Source organism: Rhinolophus ferrumequinum, chromosome 2 (genome assembly GCF_004115265.2).
Source record: "Rhinolophus ferrumequinum isolate MPI-CBG mRhiFer1 chromosome 2, mRhiFer1_v1.p, whole genome shotgun sequence".
NCBI lineage: Eukaryota > Metazoa > Chordata > Mammalia > Chiroptera > Rhinolophidae > Rhinolophus > Rhinolophus ferrumequinum.
Genome location: NC_046285.1, coordinates 82,571,385 through 82,595,080, shown reverse-complemented (window position 1 = coordinate 82,595,080; position 23,696 = coordinate 82,571,385). Strand labels below are relative to the sequence as shown.

Below are 23,696 nucleotides of genomic sequence, written 5' to 3'. Positions count from 1 at the left end.
TATAACAATGGAGATATCAAAGAGAGAGAATGCATCTGCGGCAGACATTTTAAAATGGCTTTCCGCTTCCAGAAGTGTTTATCATTGCCATTTGCATAATAAAAGAAAAATGTTTCATATAACTTTGTATACCTAATTTGCTTTAGGAAGGGAGAATGAACTTCCTGGCTTTCATGGCTGAGTTAGTTTAGTTTCCTTGTAAGCCAAATTCTACCTCTACTGGGTAGACAATGGTGAATGAAAGCATTCCCATGTTCCACAGAAAGAGTAAGGAGAAAGAAACCAATGCAATTTAAATGGTTTACATAAGCCAAAGCAAGGAAGCAAAGAACCTAACCCTCTGTCTCATTCCAAATCCTCAAATCGACTTTGAGACCAGGATTTGATTCTTCTGAAGGACACGGAACCCACAGGTCTTTGTGGGACACAGAGAAGTCGAGGCTGCAACCCCTTGAAAATGTCAAATTAGCAGGCATCCTGGGTGTTTGGCTGACCTGCTTTGTAGGAGAAATCCAACTGTGATTGTGACTTTCCACTCAGTTGAACCTGAGGCTCTCTTGCTCTTTGGTTCTGCATCACATCTGGCTGATGCCAAGGGCATTAGCTCAGCTCCATCCCTCTGGGGAAGGCATTCATTGTCCTGTTTAGGAATTGTCACGTCAAGCTGAAAGAGGCTGATGTGCAAACTGGGTGGGACCACGAGCAGGTCCCAGTAAAATTCATTACATGGGTGTCTTCGAATAAAGCTTGGTTCACAGTGCTCAAGGACAAGTAGTACCGTTGTGTGCTGGGACCCAATGTGGCTTCAGCTGTTTGCTCAGCATTTAGTAGATTTATCTTTCTGCTAAATACACTGTTGTTCTGTCATCTCTGTTAAACAGCCACCCTGTGTGAGCCCTCGCTCTGCAAATCCGACACACAAAGGCAGGCCTCCTACCCTCACTGACCTTACTTCTACAAAGTCAAAATAGATGCTTTCTCTTACGTCTCCCAGGTTCTGCAAGAGGTGACTCATGTGTTGTTCTGTCAGGCCAGGAACCATGAAGCAATAAAAGTAAAAGAAGAACTTAAGGTGGTCATTATGTTTTTAATATCATTTAGTGTTATTGCTACAAATGGAAATGAAAGTCAATTTACCCAGAAGTACCATTAGCCTCCAAACCATCAATATTTCATGGTAGACTATTATGTTGTTGCCAATGTTAAGTAACTGTATTAATCAAACAAATAATTGCATTAAACTTCTAAGCTTTGGGCAGGAAAAAAAAAAAGAGAGACAAAGACCACATAACTTTGAAAACCCAAGAAACTCTTGAAATGCTGTTTGGTCTTCCGTAGAAATTGTTCGAGCCATGACACACGTGATAAACCAAGGAATGGCGATGTACTGGGGAACCTCACGCTGGAGTGCTATGGAGATCATGGTAATTTCATTTCTATTTTTAAATGGCCATCGAGTATCTTATCACAGGCATACCTTGTTTTTATTGCACTGCACTTTATTGCGCTTCACAGATATTGCATCGTGTTTACACATTGAAGGTTTGCAGCAACCCTGTGTTGAGCAAGTCCAGTGGTGCCAGTTTTCCAACAGCATTTGCTCACTTTGTGTCTCGGTGTCACATTTTGGTAATTCCATGTCACCCTCCACCAGCAAAAAGATGACCTCTTCCTGAAGGCTCAGATGATAGTTAGCATTTTTTAGCAATAATGTGTTTTTTAATTAAGGTATGTACACTTATTTTTTTAGCCATAATGGTATTGCACACTGAATAGACTATAGTATAGTGTGAATATAACATTTATATGCACTGGGAAGCCCAAAATTACCGTGTTTCCCCAAAAATAAGACCTGGCTGTACAATCAGCTCTAATGCATCTTTTGGAGCAAAAATTAAAATAAGACCCAATATTATATTATATCATATCATATCATAGCATAGCATATCATATCATATCATATTATATTAAAGACCCACTCTTATAGTAAAATAAGACCAGATCTTATATTAATTTTTGCTCCAAAAGACACATTAAAGCTAATTGTCCAGCTAGGTCTTATTTTGGGGAAACACGGTAGTGTCACTCACGTTATTGCGGCACTCACTTTATTGCAGTGGTCTGGAACAAACCCAAAGTCTCCGAAGTGTGCCTCTATTGTTTTTTAGATACGTCTAAACTGCAAGAACTCTTGCGATCTCTCCTCGTAATCACCAGAATTTGAGAATCACTCAAATTCTATGATGAATTCCATCATTGCAGAGATGGATATGGGGCCTGGATCTCAGCAGCTTACAATACAACAGGGAGGGTGCCGGTCTCTAAAAGGAGTCGTGTTTTAGCACCTTCTTGGGTGGCAAGAGGATAAACTGAATTTCTCAGCTAATAAGATATATGAACACAAAATTCTAGTTTTCTTTAAAAACACTATATTAAATAACTATACTGTTTATTACATGCTAATTACAGATCATTTTCTATTAGTCTAAGTTTTATTTCTTTAGAAACCCAAAAGTAGTCAAATTACATTTTTTTTATAATAGTCCATAATTCACACTTTGGATAATTTCCTCTGGATTCTACTTAGTCCAAACCCTTCTGAAGACAAAAAAGGATTTCTTGCATTTGGTATTGATTGCTCCGAGTGAAATTGATGGTCATAATTTTGCTTATTATTTGGCATCCTACGTGTCTCTTGGTTTGTACTGATTTCACTAAAATGAAAACTTCTCATGCACACAAATCACAGGGCAGCCTTATTTCTCATCAGTATAAACTCAGTTGCAATCTTATTTCTCCCTAGGAAGCCTATTCTGTAGCAAGACAATTCAATATGATCCCTCCAGTCTGTGAACAAGCTGAGTACCATCTTTTCCAGAGAGAGAAAGTGGAAGTTCAGCTACCAGAGCTCTACCATAAAATAGGTAATCTTCACAATCAAATTTACTTAATATTTTTAACAACAAGAGACCAGTGACCTGGAAAACAAGATTTACTGAAATGCTTTCCTAAATATCCTTCATTAACAAAGGGATGTAAGAGCTATACATTCCAGAGACTGTAGAAGAATCAAATGTGCTTATATGTAGTCTACAAGGCAGATACAACAGAGTTGCAAATTGTGACCAGCATATAAGCTGTACTCGGCAGGTGTTGAAAAAACAATGCATATAGAATGAAAGGAAGAAACCATGAATTAAACTCATAGGGTGCTTGCTGGAGCCAAAGCATGCATCTTTGAGTGGATTATGACTGTCTTTCCAAAAAAGTTATGGATATATACATCTATATCTCCTACTCTGTGCCGGAAACTGAGTCAGACGGGGAATTCAAGAATGACTGACCTGTTTGTGGAGGTAGACATGATGATTTCAAAGAGAGGGGAAAATAAATACACAACATATACACAAGAATTTTAGACCTCAGAAAAACGAATAAGCCATATTTTCAGGCTTATTTATCAAAACAGTTTCCAGAGATAATTTATTCTCTAAGAAATAGAGGTTCACATGAGCAGAAAAATGCTGGGTAAGGAAAAAAAGGGTAAAAAAAATTCAGCAACAATAATTATTATCGCTATCATTTACCTAAGTGTGTTTACTGTGCACTAGGCATAGCATGTGTACTACGTACAAGACACTATTTAGGCACCGAGTGGACAAGCAAAGAGCTGATTTCTGTGCAAGTAAAAGTGTGGCGTCTCTGAGTGTAAAAAGAAACATGAATGTTGGACATCAGAAAATTATGGATAAGTCACATTTTCAGGGTAGTTAATATGGCCTGCTCTCTGTAACTGACAGTGTGTGTTTAATTGGTTTATAAAAATGAAGCACAATTCGTAAATGCCTAAATGGGAACAGAAAGATAGATGCTGGTATAAACTCTTTTTAGCTGGCCAGCTTTCCCCCATAACAAACCAAGTCCTGCTTAAATACCACCACGGTTTTGATCCCAGTTTGCACAAGCAACTTTTAAAGTTTGTTTTTTTTCCCTTCTGTAGGAGTTGGAGCAATGACATGGTCTCCACTTGCCTGTGGAATCATCTCAGGAAAATATGGAAATGGGGTGCCTGAAAGCTCCAGGGCTTCTCTGAAGGTATTTTCCTCCACCTCTAGAAGAGTCTGGGGATGGGAGACAGGGATGTGGAGAGGGAGTCACGATGAAATAAAAAGCTGCGCAGCAGCCCGTGGCTTCCCGCTCAGGCAGAGCATGGCCTTAGGCGGGCACTGTCCTCTGGCAGGCTCCCACAACCCTGAGCCCGCCAGAGGTCTCTGCTCCTGGCCCAGCATCAGTCAGCCCTTCATAATCTGCCAGCATGAATACTTCTCCTCTGGGGCCTGGGAAGCAATGCCCTCCATTGTTATGTATTCTTATGTTAAAAAAAAGGCATTTCGTTCCTCCTTTGAAACTGACAGAATGTAAAAGTCCCTTTTCTATATGAGAGGATCTAATTTTACTTTTCTTGACAAAACAAAATTTAAGCCACAGAAATGTAATCCATGTGGGGTTAACCAGTTGTAGCTGAGTGCAGTTTGAGGTTGGTTAACATTTTTTACTGTGTGAGGGTGGAGGGTGAGGAGGGAGAGGTGGGGAAGCAGACCTGTCACGGGCTCTCGAGGCGGGCCTTCTCAGAGGTCAACTCTGCCTGCTACGTCTTGCAGCTTAAAATTCTTCTCTGAAGCATAAGATGTTTAAGATCACTGACATAAAATTACCTCCATTCAGAAAATTTTGATGATTAATTTATTGGAGAGTACTCCAAACATCTCCTTATTAATAACAACACGTCTGTTTTCTTAAACCTTGAGAGAATGTGTAATAACATTAGAATCACAAATTACTCCGTAATGTTAGGCAGAGAGAATACAGGCACTTTCAAAAGTCAGGCAAGCCAAAGGCCCCTAAGAGGAAGCAGAAGTCTGAAAGCCTCTTGCCTCCATCCGCACAAAGTTAGCGGGAGGTCAGCTCAAGTTAGGTCCAAACCACCAACCATTTAATCACTGTGGCTGGGACCAGCATGAGCTTCCCTAATCAGAACCTTCTCCAGGCCTGTCACTTTCCTTTCTGCCTGTAACAGTTGACCTATGAGCTTGTTTGTTCTCTAAAATAATGCAACATAAGCATGGTGACATGGTCCTATTTCTAGTTTTGTATTATCACAAATATAATTATCCTAAAATAATAAATACTGTCTTGCATCTGAAAACTGAAGATTGTTATAAACCAAGTTTAAGTAAGTCAGCAAAGAAAAACTAAAAAGCATTTTTAGGGAAGAAGGTATAAAAGGAGGAAGGCAAAAAGAGAGTGAAGGAAGGGAAGCACTGAAAACTGTAATTTTACTTAGCGCCTACTATGAGTCGAGCACCGAGCTAAGTGTTATTATTCGTCTCCTTTTATCCTCACAAAGGCAAATGGACACACGTGACTTGTAGTCAATTGTAACTAAGCATGTTGCTTTACATTCTTTCAGAGACTTTCTGAAAAGCTCAAAGTACTTCCCTATATATTGGGTATTTGTTTTTAGACTATCATTATAAGAGGGTAGACCTTTTCCAGATGCAGAAAGTGAGCACAGAGAGGTTAGATACTAATCCAAGAGCACAAACTCATAGTAAAGATGCTATTAGAAACCGGGTTTCCTGGCTCTCAATTTCATCACCCCAAATGCAGGTTTTTAAAGAAGGAAGAAGTAGCTATCCTGTATTTGGAGTGTATGATTGGTTAACCTCAATCACTGTTTGGAAAAAGCTTACAGATAGCTGAAAAAACTTTCACAAATGCACTAACAAAGGGAGAAAAAAATGAAAAAAGGAGATACGAAATATTTGAAGGTGGCTAAGCCCAAAAGCGACTCAGAAAATATTTCTATTTTTGACGTTTATGAAGTCAGCTCCATCTATTTTGAACCGTTCTTAACAGTAAACATTAAGGGCTCTCAACAGGTGAAAGGCAGGCAGCCAATCATAAAACATACTCTCAAGGCTTCCTGAAGCATCAGGGCAACCTTAGGAGCGAATGAGAATGCTAATAGTTAAAAAGAAAATTAACAAAGAGAGCCAGGCAAGTAGACAGATGAGTTGGCAACTTGCACATCTCCCTGACCTCCCTCCTTACCCTCCCCCCACCAAAACATAGAATACATGATTGGTCTTTCACACTGGCTGCTGCAAGTTATACCCGTAAAATAAAGATGCTCATATTTTGTGTCTATTGTAAATATTGAACTGTAGCTGAAGGATAAATTAACCCAGTGTGAAAAATACCTATCTTTTAGAACTACTTACCCAGGGGCTTTGGGGGAGGCTGCATCTGACCCACTACTGTAACAATGACTTCTAAATCAGTGTCATCAGCTCTGACTTCACTGCTGAGCTAAACACCACTGCTTCTTTGTGTCAATTACATCTCTCCAGGTGGCTGTCCCATGGGCTGTCCCATGAAATCTACCTCACTCCCCAGAACCTGCCCTTCCTTCCTATTAGACAGAGCCTCCACCCATCCACCTGGTCGTCCCATTGAGAAGCCAAGGCAGTACCTCAGGGTGTCCTCTCCTCCCTCACTCTTGCCCAGTGGGGCAGCCACTCCTCCAGTCCACATCTTGACCCAGCATAGCTCTTGTTCAGATTGCCATCGTTTCTTTCCTGGTTTGCTGCAATAACCTCCTGTCTGGACTCTCTTTTCCCCCCTTTTCTCAACAACCCACCATCGTGGCCAACTTATCTTTCTAAAAGATTAATCATAACCATGCTTAAAATACTTTAATGACTCCCCAGTCATTGTTTATAGGACAAAACCCAAGCCCCACAGAAAAATATTCAAGGAAATCCCCTTGAGATCTAAGTTGGGCCCATTTTTCCATTTTCTTCTCTCCCCATATCATATTACTTTGTTTTCCACCCAAATGTGCTGTACTTTTCCCCCTCCCTCCCAGAAATACCCTTTTCATCCTGCTGTGGAAGCTCTCTTCATTTCTAAAGACAAAGCTTGGTCGTCTTCACCTTTTCACTTTATAAAATTGAGTTATTTGAATCTTCTTCTGTTAGTTCATGAATGCTGCTTGCAGAGTCTTAGAATTCTTTGGTTGCAAGGAACAGAACTCAATTCAAACTAATTTCATCCAAGAAGGGGACACGTAGACACTCCCTGGGAAGGATGAGTGGCGATGGCCTCAGGGGAGACTCCATCCACAGACTTGCAGGTTGTCAGGATTTTCTATCTCCCCTATTTCTCTCTGCATGGGGTGTCATTTTCTTCTGCTACTAATGGGTCTTCTCTATGAGGCCAGGAGTGGGAAAGCTGGTGATTGCAGGTTTACATCCTTAAAGCATGTAACCTAAGAGAAAGAGATCTTTTCTCTATCGGCATCAGTCCAGAGAAGACTGGCCAAGCCTGGGTCATGTGCCAACCTGTTAGACGAATGGCAGTGACCAAAAAGATGAGTTGCTGTGATCAGCTCACGTCGTGCACCATAGTTGGGTATGTTCCACAGGAGGGCAGTACAAACATGGCTTCTGAGGAAATCATTGAAGGGGGCACCCCCACTACAAAACACTTCTCAAGTTACCAGACAATGATCTGTGATGACTTCTAGGACAGACACTGAAACTTACTCATGTAACTCATAACAGAGCCTGGCACACAATAGGTACTCAGTAATGTTTGTTAAATGAATGCAGTGAGCCAGAACGGAAGATCAACAAGTCTGATCAAGAGACCAGGTGTGTAGCTTTGAAACAGAGAGTTTAAATAGAAATGAAAAGTACAATAAAACTTATGGAAAGCTCTTCTCTGTTGTTAGCAAACTGCCTTATAAAAGAGTCATAAAATATGTACCCCTCTGTCAAAGAAAACTAGGAAACATGCAACACTAGCTGAATAAAAGTTGGGGGGCGGGGTGGAGAAGGGCAGTCCAAGTACTCCAGGGGTTCAAATTAAGAAACTAAGGATATTGCACATTATGGTCTCGTATCAGAAGGAAATGTTTTAGCTCCAGCATTTTACCTAGAGGTTGCAACCTCACTCGTGAAGACTTGGCTGCTCTTTTGAACCTCAAACTTTGATGTTTAAATTGAAAAAGTCAATCTTGGATGCTAAATTATTCTAGACAAGTTCCAGAGATGCAGTGGGACTGATTCTGTCTATAGCTTCCTAGTCGCTGCCTGAGCTCCAATCGCAGGTTATGGGGCCAGGCTCACAGACTATACCCACTCCACTACCGTTACCTATAAAATGGGGACACATAAATAATGGTCATGGCATTGGAAGACAGCAAAGAAATAGGCTTCAGGAAAATTTAGAGAATTTTGTGACTTATGTATAAACACAGTAGCCCACTAATCTGTGGAGAAAAGCTCTTTTGATTGTTTTTTACACAAATATTTACTGAGTGTCTAGTTCATGCCAGGCTCTGTGCTGAGTGCTAAGCGTACAGGGATGAATGGGGACAGCCTTGACCCTCAAGGAGTAACTCAGGGACTTGTCTGAGAGACAGATATGTGAAGGGGTGAATTAGGAAACAGTGTGAAATTCACAAGCCCTGTGGACTTGTGAATCATACTGTATGAAGTCATACTGTAGGAAGGAGGGGGTGCTCAATCTGAAAAGTTGAAGAGATCTATTTTTACTTGTGGCGCCCTGGTTTCTCAGATTCCTCTCTCGCCGACATATGGGCTGGGCCCCCGCCTCTGTGCCCACCACTGTGTCAGGGCAGGAGATGCTGAAATGAACAAGAAGCTATCCTTGCCTTCCACTTAGTTAGAAAAAAAGATCAACATGTAATCAAATCACTGTAGCAGTGGGGTGAGCAACACAATAAGGTTGGAAGAGGAAATTTCATATTTTGGGGGATGCGGGAGTCTTTCCAATGACTGTGGCTCACAAGGCAATGTGACAGATGCCTGCAAACTCCCTTGGTCTTCTTGATTCATAGAGTATTGCTCACAGTCAACAAGCTAGTTTTTTATTATTGCACACAACCAAACCCCCCGCCAATCCTCTCATAAAATACTGCTTTGCTTTCATAATAATTAATTAATATTTTAATTAAGCCTCATTTCCTCCTGATGCTAACATTTTCGCACTTGTAAGGCAGTTAAAGCTACTTATTTCCAAAACACTTTTGTTTCCTTTGGCAGGAGGAAAACAATATGAATACTATGCATTTACTGTTTAAAAACTCTAACCTGCTTACGTTTTCCAATGAGTAAGGCAGCAATGAGATTGACAGTGTGAGGGTGGGAAGAGAGGGATTCAATAAAAGATGGTGATGTTTGTTACTTTGAGAAGTCTGCCTTGGTATGTTTGTGTGCATACACGTGTGTGCGTGTATAAATATTTTCACACACACAGAACTTGTAACCCAATCCTAAGAGCAACAATGCATTGCACGTGAGATTTGAAAAATGGAGTTCCAGAGATTCATAAATAAACCAAACATTCTTTATGTGTGTGGTATATCTCAAACCCGAAGTCTCCTAGTTATAATAAAAGTCAATTATTTGAAAAGCATTTGGCTTTTGGTTTTCAACTTTTTATTTATTTATTTTTAATTTGAATAACATTCAGAGATACTGGTCCCCTGACAGATGTTAGGAAACTACACTGAGGATTGCTGTTTTTCCCACTGGTTCAGGGAGTTCAGGGAGTCTCTGCCGTACCCAGCCCCCTGGCCAGGGAAGGCTGCTGCGCCCCAGTCACAGCGTTCATTATCGTAACTGTCTACCTCAGCATCACTGGCACCAGCTGTCATCTCCAGGCCACCCTCCCTCCCGGGACAAGCGGAGGTTTCCCAGAGCTGAGGCTGGGAAAACTCTTGGTCATGTCCCTAAGCAAAGTCTCCCATAAGGAAGGAGCCAGAGCATACGCCTTGGAGGCCAAGGAGGAGAACCGCGCGGGGAGGCTTGCCCTTTCTCTTTTCCACATCTGCAAAATCATTCCAAAAAATCATAATAAAACATAATGTGGTTCCTCTTTTCTTTGGAAATATTGTCTTGGAATGATGAAAAACTACTTTCAAAACAAAAGGCAGCTGCCTATTCAAATCGTGTGGGTGGAATGACTGTCACAACTGCAGAGTTTGCTGCTGCCTTTGGGAAGATAAAGGAAAGTCTGTGGTGGCAATTATGTCACACATACGCGTAATGGAGAAAGTCCTCACTGCCAGGGATGGTTTTTATTATTTTCACTAAAACAGACTAACAAAGTCTTACAAATATTTTTTTCCTTTGGGTGTTTCCGCCTTAGTGCTAGCTTTGTATGGAAGAGTCTATTCTTCCCTGTTTCATAGTAAGAACAGAACCTTCTGGAAAGTAGGCCATTGAGAAGTTTTAAAAGATTTAAAAGTCCTTTTATTTAGGAAATTAGGCTCACTTTATAGTCCACAGATCAGAGTCAGTCACTTCTCATATGTTTTAAAAAATAGTCTCCCATTTTGAGTTTCCTTACCTTTTTAAGTTTCACTATAGAAAAGGTAATACACATTTGGGAAAGACTTTATCCACTTTTAAAGTTTTAAAAATGTGCTTGGTACCTATCAGTTATACCATGTCTGCTTCTAGGAAGGAGCTGAGAAAGCTAACAAGGAAGCCCCATTATAAGAATACAAAACTGGGAGTAAATTGAAGGCAAGAGGAAGAAAGACAGTTATAAGAATGTAAAATAATGGCTTCCTTTGAGCAGAAAGCTTGGCACCCAGCTTTCTTGACGAAAAGGAAACATAATAGACTTTGGTGAAATGTAAATACTTTGGGGTTTTGTTTGTTTGTTTGTTTTGTTTGTTTTGCTACATGCTAAAGTTGGCTATGGCAGTAAGAAACATCATTTCCTCCACTTAGCAAACTGGATATAATTGATTATATGTCAGGATTTTCACATCTTTCATGCGTGTTGATGGATTTGAGTGATGAATATTAGTTAAAATTAATCTGTTTTGAACCAATAAATAAGGAGCGAGACCATGGGGACCATTTCTTTGAATGAAGGCATAAGGTATCCTCATCACCATGAAACACAAAGGTCAGAGTCAAGGAAATGCAGGAATTCACCACGCGGTTCTTGTATTTTATTGAATTAACAGTCTTTGACGTCAAACCCTTACTGGACATTAACATTTAAATCTTCTTATTCCTAGTGCTACCAGTGGTTGAAGGAAAGAATTGTGAGTGAAGAAGGAAGAAAACAGCAAAACAAGTTAAAAGACCTCTCCCCGATTGCTGCGCGTCTGGGCTGCACACTCCCCCAGCTAGCTGTTGGTAAGCCAGTTACGAGGGAGGGGCTCTGCGGGGGCACAGAAAATACAGCTTTCAATTGTTGATCCCTATCCCTCTATGAGAAAACATCATTGTAGGGGCAGCATAAACTCCTGGTGAATACTATCTAAAACGAGGTTTTCAGAGTTCCCCAGAATTTTCCATGTGTGTCAACTCCTTCCCCTCCTTTATAACCCAGTTTAAATGAGGACTCGTGAGTGAAAATGCACACATCCTCACCGTGTCGGGGGTGGGAGTACCCTCCGAACTGTGTGGGGATATCCATTTCTTCTGGCTCAGTTTTCCATCCCTGTTGAAGCGTAAGCAGGGCAGGGTGAGAGACTGAGAAGCAGAGCTGTGACAGAGGCCCAAGGCAACTGCCTCAGGCAAAGTCTGTCCTAGAGAAGCAATGTCTCCCTGAAACTTCCCAGGGGCCATGGAAATTGCTCCTCTAACAACTGTGGAGTCAATGGAAGGTCATGGTCCCTGGTAACAACTGAAAACCACAGGCAACGGCATGATCCAACAGAAATATAATGTGAACCACATATTTAATTATACATTTTCTAGTGGCCATATTCAAAATGTAAAAAGGAAATACGTGAAACTAATTTTAATAAGGGACTTTATTTAACCCCATATAGCCAAAATATCATTTTAACATGTAATAAATATTTTAAAAGTTATGGAGACCTTTTACACTCTGTTTTTCATACTAAATATTCAAAATCCAAAATGTGTTTTTTACCTACAGCACATCTCAACTCAGGCTGAACACATCTCACGTGTTCAATGGCTACATGTGGCTAGTGGCTAGGTGTTGGACAGAAAAGCATGGAAACTTTCAGTTCTCATGCTGATGGCTATCCGCCAGGCTCTGTGACAAGCACTTCATGCCATTGTCTTGTAGCCTTAGTCATCAAAACAACCCTGAGAGCTATACTTTTACAAGCCCTTACTTACAGATATTAATGGAGCATTTGCTATTATCATTTCCACTTTACAAATGAAGAAACTAAAGATAAAAGAATTCATGTGGTAGTTATGGGAAAAATAAAATAGGTGTAAATTCTAGAAAAGAATCCTAAGAATTAAGAAATAGCAGGAATTGAGACAAATCAGATAGTGACTTAATGAGAAAAAAAAAAACTCAAGACAAGTTTTATGCAAATAAAATAATGTGATAGAATATTTGTTAGAATCTTGACCCTTCTGAGGTTGGAAGGCAAGGAAATGGTACTGGCAGTTAACAGTCATGGAAAGATGGAAATGGGAGGTGGTTTGGGGGTAGGGGAGAGGAATACCATTTTACCTAAGTATACGTATGACTACCTTTAATCCTTTCTTCCTGAAAGAAAAAAAAAAGAGAATCCAAGACTATATTTAATGTGATTAGTTAGCATCCCTATACCTTTACCGAACACAGTAAAAAGTATTAGTTATTTGTCCATCAGCAAGTTATTTAACCTGCTATCAATTTTCTCATCTGTAAAATGGGTATAATGATACATATCTTACAAACTTGTTGAGTAAGCAGAGAGTAGGTGCTCTTTGTGTAGTGTTATCGATGGTGATGAGGCTGCTGCTGTTTTTGTAAAGAATTAGACACCTGGGACCTGAAACTCTGTCTCCCCCCGGCATGGCATGTGGTCAGAGTGACAGGCACAAACAGAAACACTTATTCTTGAAATATAGTCATAAATATGGTTTTTAGGTGGTAACGTGAAACTGAGTATTAAATTTAGCTCTGAAAGAGACAGAACATTGTCTTTCTAAAGAGGAAATCTTTACAAGATTTAAATGTTCACTCGATGTTAGATATACATGAAAGATCCTCTTTACAGAGTTCAAGTTTAAAACATGCCTTGTTTCTCCTTTTCCTCCCTCTGTGCCCCCAGCTGTCTATCATGCCGGTCATGCCTTTTTTCTTTTTTTTATAAACAAGTAGTTTTGTTTTTAACCACAGACCTCTCAAACCAAGAGGGAAATTATTTCCAGGCATATTAACTTTGATCTGCTAGAAGGGTGTGGGGGAGGGGAAATCCCTTCCTCCCCACCGGCAGGAAACCAACTACTTGAACCCAACCATGAGCAGGCTCCCACCTCACAGGCCTGCACCTGCCTGCATAGCGTTCACACCTGGCCGGTACAGGCACTCTGTGTTGCCTGCTTGGTGCCACTTGGTTAGATGCTAATTATCTAGAATCATCTGCATGTGTGCTAGCCAGTTCTGTCCAGTGGGTTCTCCTACGCCCTGCATCCCAGAGTGGGAAATTGGCTGTTGCTGATACCAACTAGTTTATGGGCAATCATTTTCCCCATACCTGCTTTGCCCTCAGAAAATGTCCCCTGGTGCCAAAACAGAGTTTTAAGTACCAAGCAGGAAATAATGCAGCCAAAAAGAGAGAGAGAGAGAGAGAGAGAAGCAGCAGCAGCCGCAGCAGCCGCAGCAGCCCTGGATACCTTGGCTTGTTGCCTTTATAGAGCATTATCTTGCCCATGTGGAAAGATTTAGCGATTGCCTTAAAAGGCCTGAGCATGGTCACAGCTTAAGAGTTTTAGTTGACAGCAGAGCCTTGAGAAAATGGGGCAGAAGAAGTCCTTGGGTCCTTTTCACGCATCAATCATTCGTGCCTGTGTTTATTCAACAAACATTTGCTAAGAACATTAAGTACCCACCATGTACAGGTACTGGGCTGGGTACTGAGCATCCAGCTGCAAATCTCACAGCCTGGCGGGCAAAGCAGAAAAATAAATGGGTCATTTTTTTTTATTATTTTTTTTAATTTATTGGGGTGACAATTGTTAGTAAAATTACATAGATTTCAGGTGTACAATTCTGTATCACATCATCTATTAATTACATTGTGTATTCACCACCCGGAGTCAGTTCTCCTTCCATCACCATATATTTGATCCCCCTTACCCTCATCTCCCACCCCCCACCCCCCTTACCCTCTGGTAACCACTAAACTATTGTCTGTATCTATGAGTTTTTTTTAAAACGGGTCATTTTAATACAGTGTTGTAGTAAAATAATTGGGAAGGGCCCAGGGGGTGTAGGAGCTCCCAAACCAGCCTGGGATTCAGGGAAGACCTTTGGGAGAAGGTAGTTCCTGTGGGGAATCTCAAATACTGAGTGGATAGTAAGGCAACAGAGGGAGGACGCAAAGGGACCTTCCAGACCAAGGCGACTGCTTGAGCCAAGGGCTCGAGGAGGAGGAAAACAGCATGATGTTTGCGGATCGAGAGGATTGACAAAGTGTTCCTGGAGCACAAAGTTCAAGGCCAGGAGTAGGAGACATGAAGCTGGCGAGTGGGCTAGAAAGCGAGGTTTGTCAGGGTGAGAAATGAGAGCTTCAGCTTACAGGGCAATGATTACGTAAGGCACACGCTGAGGAACGTTTAGTCAGCAAGTGACATGATCAGATTTGTATCTGGAGAAACTGCTGCTGGATGTGTAAACGCCGGGTGGGGGTGGCGGGGGGGTGGGGGACAATCCAAAGAAGAGGTAGGAGGAGGAGTTGTGCCAGACAGAGATGGTGAAGCCTGAAGGAGGGCAGCAGACAGCGGAACCAGAGCAGCGATTCTCAAGTGTAGGCCCCACATGCACACAGCGGAATATTCTTCAGCAGTAGAAAGAAATGATACACTGACACATGCTGTAACATGGAGGAACCTCACAAACGGTGCTAAATGAAAGAAGTCAGACACAGAAGACCCATATTCTACGATTCTAGTTAGTTGAAATGTCCAGAAACAATAGATCTGCAGGATACAAAGTTATTAGTGGTGTCCTGCAGTCGGCCATGGGAAGGGGACTAACTGTAAATGGGCAGGAATGAGCTTAATGGGGTGATGGAAATGTTCTAAAACTATTTAAAACGGCTTAAATGCAGTTTTAGATTTTAACGCACTTGATACATTTACCCAAAATTATTGAACTGCGCACTTAAAATGGGTAAAATTTTTGGTGTGTAAGTTTTCCCTTAGTAAAGTTAAAAAAGAAAGAAAGAAAGAAAACCTGGTTTCTGCATCAGCAGCATCAGCATCACAGGGGGAGCTTGTCAGAAATGCTGCTTCTCAGGCCCAGCGGTCCCTTCGCAGTCAGAAAGTCTGGGAGTGGCACCGATAGTTGGTGTTTCACGAGCCCTGCATGCTAACCTTTCTGATGCTCTGATACATGCTGCTAACCTTTGAGAACCACTGGATTAGAGAAATTTTTAGGCAGGTACTCAACTAGACTTGGCAGTGACAGGTAAAAGTGGGGTCAGAATGGGACAGTCCCTAAGTTTAAGTGCCAGTTTCCAGATGGGGAGACCACGTTGTTGAGGATGCCACCAAATGGGGAATAGAGGCGTGACAGGCTGAGGTTTAAGTAGCAAGAAGCTTGCAGGGCCTGTCGGACATCTCCCAGGGACACAGAGCAGACACTGCATCTGTGGGCCTATAGAAACATCGAGTTCAGGGCAGCCACACGCCGAGCAGTCTACTGCAACCCCAGGGAGACCTCGGCTTCAGACATGTCAGGAAGGGGACTGGGAGGTGAGAAAGGGGCATCAGGGAGTCTAAACGGGCCTTTCAGAAGTTTAAGGGGCAAAGGGTGGGACCGTTGCTCGGCAGGTATGAAGGATCAGAGGAAGCTTATTTTACAGTGGAAGACATTTGAGCACATTATGTTGATAGAAAAGACAATGACGATAGTACTGCTGAATAAAACAATTCGGGGAGCGGGGAGAGAGAGAGAGAGAACATGAATTAAGTCCAAGGAAAGACAAAAGGAGATGGATCCAGACAGAGTTTGGCCTCAGACAGAAACAGCACAAGGCGTCCTCTGAACCTGGGGGATGTGGACGTGTCCTCGTGTCCGTGGAGAGTGGGGAATGAAGGAAGACCCCACAGATGGACGTGATGTTTTACATCCAGCTGGAGGCCAGGTCATGTGCTGAGAGCGAGGGGCTGACGCTGATGGAGAATTTAAGGGTAGATGTTGCCAGAGAGGCAGAGGAAGGGAGGGAGTGGGGTTTGAGGGTTAGTGAGAGTGAGATCGTCGACACAGGGTGAATCTTTTGTTAGGAAGAAAGGTCGGTCCGATGAGGGTGGACAGGTAGAAACAAAGGAACCAGACACGTAGAGTCTACAGGACTGTAGCAGGGGAGAGGAAACTGAGAGCATGAATACGAAGCAAAGGCAGGAGCTTGTGGGCCAGCATGGAAACAGGAGTCCAGACGTCTGCGGATGAGCAGTGCCAGGTGTTTCCAGGCACAGGAATGTATTTCTGGGGTGAGTGGCTGGATCTCACGCCCCGTTGTTCGGGTAAGGCCTCACATAGAAAGCAGTGGCGCCCTAAGGCCACAATTCAAATACACAGATTTACCAGATCGTCTCCACAACAGGGGTGCTGCTGAGGTTTTTAATCCTGGAGACACGGTCCATCCTCTCCCCAAACGTTATAAATGAATGAATGTTATGAAAATGAATGTTTGCCATAAAGTACAGTTTGGTTGCCACAATGGCCGCTGGAGGTGGTGTTTGTAAGCGAATCAATCATCAGAAGTGCTCTGCTATCCTGACCCAGTGCTCTGTCTCCCCAGCATGGTGCCTGAGAAACGAGGGTGTGAGTTCTGTGCTCCTGGGATCATCCACTCCTGAACAACTCATTGAGAACCTTGGTGCCATTCAGGCAAGTACCATAGCCCTTTCCAACAAACGCTAGGGAATTTCACAGTGTCTTTGAAAGCTGTCCCCAGGCAGGGTCCCGTCTCTCCCCGCCTGTCCTCCCTCACGTCACAGCTTCCAGTTGCACAAAAGCTGCTAATATAGGGAACAGGCTACCTGTTCCTAGATGGGGGGTGGAGGGAAAGCGGGGACAAAGGCAGAACAGGCAACAGAACTGTTACAGAACGTGGATCCAGGAGTGTTCTCTTCTTATTAACAGGCAGTGATCTGGAAGCTCAGGTCTCAGGATGGTTTGTTTCTGTAGAAAGGCACGCCACGCCCCAAGCAATGTTCTATTTGCTGACTGGGTTCTCAGGCCCGATCATTAAAGTATGCTTAATAACCTGCTTGAAATGTAAGAGCCATAGGACAATATACGTACATCACTTACTTGTATTCGTTTGTTCTTTCCACAAATACTTACTGCCACCCTCCGGTGTGCCGAGCCCCTCCTTTCTGCTCTCTGCAGCCTGCATCCCCCTCCGATCACAGCACTTAGGATAATGCAGCATAGTTGCCTGCTGGATTGTAAGCTCCCTGAGGTCAGAGACCTGTGCCTTTCTTGCTTCTCCACTGGTTTCCAGTTCCTAGCGTACTATATGGCCCTTAGTCAACACTTAAGAAACACTTGTTGAGTGAATGAATGTTTGCCACATTTTGAAAGAAATAGAATCAAAATTCTGTTTGGACTTCCAGGGTCCCATCTCCCTGGCAGCACTTTCAGGAGTGCCCATCTCCACTCCCTCCCATGAGTGGACTGCCTGAGGCCCGAGGCTCTGGCTGGAGCCTGCTCTGGGGAGCCCACGGGGGTGGGAGTTCTGAGGGGGGTGGGCTCAGCGGCTGTCCTGACCATCCTCCTCCCCAAAGGCTGTATCTCAGGCCTGAGCCTGCCCCACTCTCAGCAGGGGGCCCCAGGAGGGAGCCCGCCCAGTGCTCTTGCCATAGCCACCACCACCTGCCCAACAGGTAAGGTGTCCTTTCCTCCTGCTCACTGGGGAACAGAACTGTCTCACGGCTTCTCCCCTGTTCACCTGTACCTGAAACAAGCACTTTCCTCTCCGTTACTTTTCCCAAAAGAAACAGACAGAGTGGCGATAAAAATTGATCTAACTTAAAATGGTTAAAAACCCTTCTGAATAGCGCATGCTGGGGGATAAATGGCACAGACTTCCTTTGCCACCGTCACCTTTCTGAGGGCTGTGCCTCTGCTTCCAAGAAGCCCTCCGAGCCCAGCTCCTCCTGGATTCTGTGGGAGCTCCCCATCCCTTCAGGGGAATGCTGCTCTTATGATGGCCGCCCCCACCTTTACTCCTTTTCACATACGCTCTGGGAAAAGATAAAGGCTACGCAGTGATGGTGAGGAAACAGAGGAACCGGGTACCCGAGTCCTGGAATTCCATCTGATGATGTCAATTCCACTAAGCGGTATTGAGCACTTATTCTATGCCTGGAACCACGCCAGGCAGAGAGTAAGAACACGGGCTCGCTGACAAATGAATTAAGCAACCTGTCGCTTAGTTCATTCAGCAGAGCTTTGAGAACCTGCTGTGACTGGTCACTGGGGATACCACAGGAAACAAGAAAGAGATTGTCCAATGTTCAAGGAGCTTCCGTTCCAGTGGGAGAGGCACGTTAATAAATATATAAAAGAATTTCAAAGCGTGAGAATGGCTATTAAGAGGGTGTGGTAATATGCTACTTGACAAATGGATGGGCCCACTTTAAATAGTGTCCTTGCCAGGCCCTTCTCGGTATGTGCTGTCTGAAGTCTGGAAGATGAGGCCCCAGCACATGAAAACCCAGGAGAGTTTCCAGACCCAGGGAAGGGCCCTAAGGTAGGAAGGAGCTTGGCTTTCTCCAGGAACGGCCAGTCCTGGGCACGTGTGGCCAACATGCAGTACGCAAAACGGACGGCGGATATACTGGAAAGCCAGGCAGGGGACAGACCTTACAGGACACTAGAGGGGTCAGAGTTTTATTCTACGTGAAACAAATCCTTCGAAGGGTTTTCAGAAGAAGAGGGACATGCTGTTATTTGAACGTTTAAAGATTGCTCTTGGCTGCTGGAAAGTAGAATGAAGAAAGGCAAGGGCGGTTGTCCAGGTGACAGGTGATGGTGGCTTGGACCAGCTAGGATGATGGCCATGGAGGTGAAGTGGATGGATTCTGTCGGTTTTGGAAATAGAGACAGGACTTGCTGATAGCTTGGCAAGAAGAGGGAGGAATGAGGATTCCCGTCATGCTGATACAGAGCGAGCACTGCCATCCCAGGGGCAGTCAACACGCCTAGATGGTAGAGAGGTCACTCCTGGGCTGTAGTACTCCAGGTAGCTGAGGGCACGTTTCAGAGGAAAACTGGGTCAGTCATCTTCCCAAAGCATCTCCTTGCCAGTACGACTCTGGCTGGTGGCGAGATGGGGCTTCCACACTCGGAAGGTAGCTACAAGAGGAGTTTTCCAGGCAGGGAGGCTCCCACCATGGGCGCTTACCAGCCTCGTCCCCTTCCTACTCCCACCAGCCCGGCACCTAAGAATCCACCCTAGACAAGCTGTGATTGGGCTGCTTAGTGGGCGGAGAATAAGGTGGGGTGTCTGCAGGGTCCCAGCAGTGGTGAGACTGGGTACAGGATAGAAAGCTGCAGTGCCAGCAGTTGTAAGGAAAGGAAATCTCTAGTAGGCAGCTGCTCCAAGGGATAAAATGTGCCTAATGTGCGTCAACTAGGGGGTATGTGTAAATCAGAACCTCAGTTGGGACAGACTGTAGGAGAAACCACAGCTACAGAAAGCCCACCACCATCTACATAGCCCCCCCCCACCTAAAAGGTGCAGAGAACTGCGGCTCCCTCTCCGCCCCACCAGCCTTAAAACCCTTCTGAGGCCCCCATCAGCCACTCAGAGCAGCCCAGGCTCCTCACATCCAGGGCTCGTCTCCCCCCGAATCCTAATATCCAGCCACCTGGAACCACTCAGATCACCAGAAGTAAGAGTGGTCCTCTGCCTGCAGTGGCCACCACCCCAGCCTGCCAAGGTCCGACTCAAGGGACCCAATCCTGGGACTGCCTTAGTACCCCACCAGTCAGACACCCTTCCCCCACCAAGTATTCCAGTCAGAGTAACACCAAGGTTGCAAAACTGGGAGCCCAGGGAGTGCTTGTGTAATGCGCAGATGAAAATGTTTTAAAACAGCTGTCAACATTTTTAAAAATCAGGCAATTTCACATGAAATTCTGGATGTATGGCTTCTCTTTATAATTCAGGCCTTTGCAACATTATATATATTTTTTTCATGTTTTATTCAAGTACTTTCATGGTTTCATTTTTTTTTTTAATGTTTAAATCTCTATCTGAAATTTATTTTGGTGTAATGAATGGAATTTTTTTTTTTTTTCTCACATGGCTAACCCACTATAGACACTAAACTTCCAACAAATCCAATTTCTAGATTTGGGTCTCAGCGTTGCAGTCTCACTTTAAACAACACATTGGTTTATATCCTCTGAGACTCCAGAACTGGTGGGAAATGCAACTCTTCCTTTAGCTTCAGATAAGAAAACAATAAGCAGAACCAGTTCCCAGGCTGAGTAGCTCTACTGCTCTGCCAACCCTAAGGTTTCTGGGGATGGCACCTGAGTGGAGACAAGGTCACCCTGGCCAGCGTGACTGCAGCAGAGGCAGGGTGAGGCTTAAACCTCAGAACTGGTCATCATAATTGTATTTCACCACAGTCTCCACACAGGGTCAGACTATTCCTGCGAAAACGTCTGCCTTTGTTTCTTGTCTGATGGTGTAATGTGTGCCCTTGGCCCCCTTCTCACAATAAACACTAGCTAGCCCCAGATGATCTCATCCTTTCCCAGGGCTTCAGTTAGCATGTCCGTGACGATAACTTGCAAATCCTCAACTCATCCTCCTGCTACTAGCAAGCTCCACAGCTGCACTTCCTGCAGCCTAAAGCCATTTCCACCTGGATAGCCCACAGGCACCTTCAACTCCACACTTACACTCCCAACTACTTCTCCTGTGGACTCCAATCACAATCATATCAGTATCTTTCTAGACATGCAGTCTTAAAATCACTATCAATCTCCAGAATGTCTCTCAGAACCCCTCTCATTTTCTACTCCACTGTACCTGTCTTACTTAAGGCTGTCAGTGTCTAGCTAGGGCAGCAATGAATGTCTTTTTGTGCCAGAACTTCCCAATTTTATTATTTTTTAATTTTTTTATTAGTTTCATGTATACAAAACACTGTAATAGACATTTATCATTTATACCCCTCTCAAAGTGACACCCCCTCTCCCAATCTACTACCCCTGACATCGCATACAGCCATTACACTTCCCGTCTGTTATGTTGTACTCTACTTCTTGTCACTATATATATATGTGTGTATATATATTTATAATTGACTATATATGTGTATATACGTATATATTTCCCCAAAAATAAGACCTAGCCGGACAATCAACTCTAATGCGTCTTATTTTACTATAAGACCGAGTCTTATATTAATTTTTGCTTCAAAAGACGCATTAGAGCTGACGGCCCGGCTAGGTCTTATTTTCGGGGAAACACAGTATATGTATATATTTATATATAATTATAGTTGACATTCATTATTATTCAGCTTCAGGTGTACAGTGCAGTGATCAGACATCTATATCATCCCTGAGGTGGTCTCCCTAATAAGACAAGAATCCATTGGATACCCTAAAAAAATCTTTACATTATTGATTATATTCCCCAAATTGACTTTCATATCCTGGTGGCAATCTCGAGGTTATCAATCGTGCTTTCTAATCCCCTGAACTTCCTCCTTCTCCCCACCCCCACCTCTATCTAGTAACCATTTTTCCTCTATGTCTCTGAGACTGTTTCTGATTAGTTCGTTCATTTATTCTATTCTTTAGATTCTACATATAAGTGAGATCATATGGTATTTCTCTTTCTCTGTCTGACTTATTTCACTAAGCATAATGTTCTCTAGGTCCATCCATATTGCTGCAAATAGTAAGATTTCTTCTTTTTGGCTGTGTGATATTCCACTGTATAAATGTACCAGTTTCTTAATCCAGTCGTCTACCGATGGGCATTTCGGTTGTTTCCATGTCTTGGCTATTGTGAATAGTGCTGCAATAAACATAAGGGTGCATAGATTTTTTTCAAATTAGCATTTTGGAATTCTCTGGATACCCAAGAGTGGAATTGCTGGGTCACAAGGTAGTTCCATTTTCAATTTTTTTGAGATCGAGATACCTCCATACTGTTTTCCATAGTGGCTGCACCAATCTACAATCCCACCAACAGTGTATGAGGGTTCCCTTTTCTCCACATCCTCGCCAACACTTGTTGTTTGTTGATTTATTGTTGATGGCCATTCTGACCAGAGTGGGGTGGTATCTCATTGTGGTTTTTACTTGCATTTTTCTAATTAGAGAGGTTGGGCATTTTTTCATGTCTGTTTGCCATCTGTATGTCCTCTTTAGTAAAATGTCTCTTCATGTCCTCTGCCCATTTTTTAATTGGGTTATTTTTTTGGAGTTGAATTGACTCAGTTTTTTTTATGAATTTTGGATATTAACCCCTTATCAGATATATCATTGAAAAATATCCTCTCCCATTCAATAGGCTCCCGTTTATTGGTTTCCTTAGCTGTGAAAAAACTTTAGTTTGACATAATCCCATGTTTATTTTTTATTTCCATTGCCCAAGGGGATATATCAGTAAAAATATTACTCCAGGTAATGTCTGTAAACTTTCTTCCTATATTTTCTTCTAGGAGTTTTATGGTTTCAGGTCTTACATTTAAGTCTTTAATCCATTTTGAATTTATTCTTGTATATGGTGTAAGGAGGTGGTCCAGCTTCATTTTTTTGGATGTCTGTCCAGGTTTCCCAGCACCATTTATTGAATAGGCTGTCTTTACCCCAACAAAATTTTTGTTGTATTTTAAATGACCATATAAGTATGGATTTATTTCTGAGCTCTCTATTCTGTTCCATTGATCTATGTGTCTGTTTTTATGCCACTACCATGCTGTTCTGATTACTGTAGCCTTGTAGTATAATCTGACATCAGGTATCGTGATACCTCCCACTTTGTTCTTATTTCTCAAGATTGCCAAGACTATCAGGGGTCTTTCATGGTTCCATATAAATTTTAGGATTATATGTTCTGTGAAAAACGCCCTTGGTAGTTTGATGGGAATTGCGTTGAATCTGTATATTGCCTTAGGCAGTATGGACATTTTAACTATGCTATTTCTTCCTATCCATGAGCATGGTATGTGTTTCCATCTATTTGTATCTTCTCTAATTTCTCTCTTCAGTGTCTTATAATTTTCTGAGTACAGGTCTTTTACTTCTTTGGTTAAATGTATTCCTAGGTATTTTATAGTCTTTGAAGCAATTGTAAATGGAACTGTTTTCTTAATTTCTTCTGATATTTTGTTATTGATATATACAAATGCAACTGATTTCTGAATATTAATTTTGTATCTTGCTACTTTACTAAATTCATTTATCAGTTCTAAAACAGTTTTTTGGTGGAGTCTTTGGGGTTCTCGATATATAGTATCATGTCATCTGCATATAATGACAATTTTACTTCCTCCTTACCAATCTGGATGCCTTTTATTTCTTTTTCTTATCTGATTGCTGTGGTTAGAACTTCTAGAACTATGTAGAATAGAAGTGGAGAAAGTGGGCAACCTTGCCTTGTTCCTGATCTTAAG

General features: G+C 42.7%; 1 protein-coding gene across 4 annotated transcripts in view; it reads left to right on the top strand.

Moving 5' to 3' along the window:
- Positions 1 to 23,696, top strand: part of KCNAB1 (potassium voltage-gated channel subfamily A regulatory beta subunit 1) — a 361,917-nt gene that overhangs the window by 335,374 nt on the left and 2,847 nt on the right. For all 4 annotated transcript variants that reach the window (XM_033123839.1, XM_033123831.1, XM_033123849.1 and 1 more), the window contains 5 exons: positions 1,339 to 1,424; positions 2,804 to 2,924; positions 4,001 to 4,095; positions 11,129 to 11,249; positions 16,841 to 16,929. In XM_033123839.1, the coding sequence (XP_032979730.1) occupies positions 1,339 to 1,424; positions 2,804 to 2,924; positions 4,001 to 4,095; positions 11,129 to 11,249; positions 16,841 to 16,929 (512 nt within the window). The remainder of the gene's footprint in view (positions 1 to 1,338; positions 1,425 to 2,803; positions 2,925 to 4,000; positions 4,096 to 11,128; positions 11,250 to 16,840; positions 16,930 to 23,696) is intronic.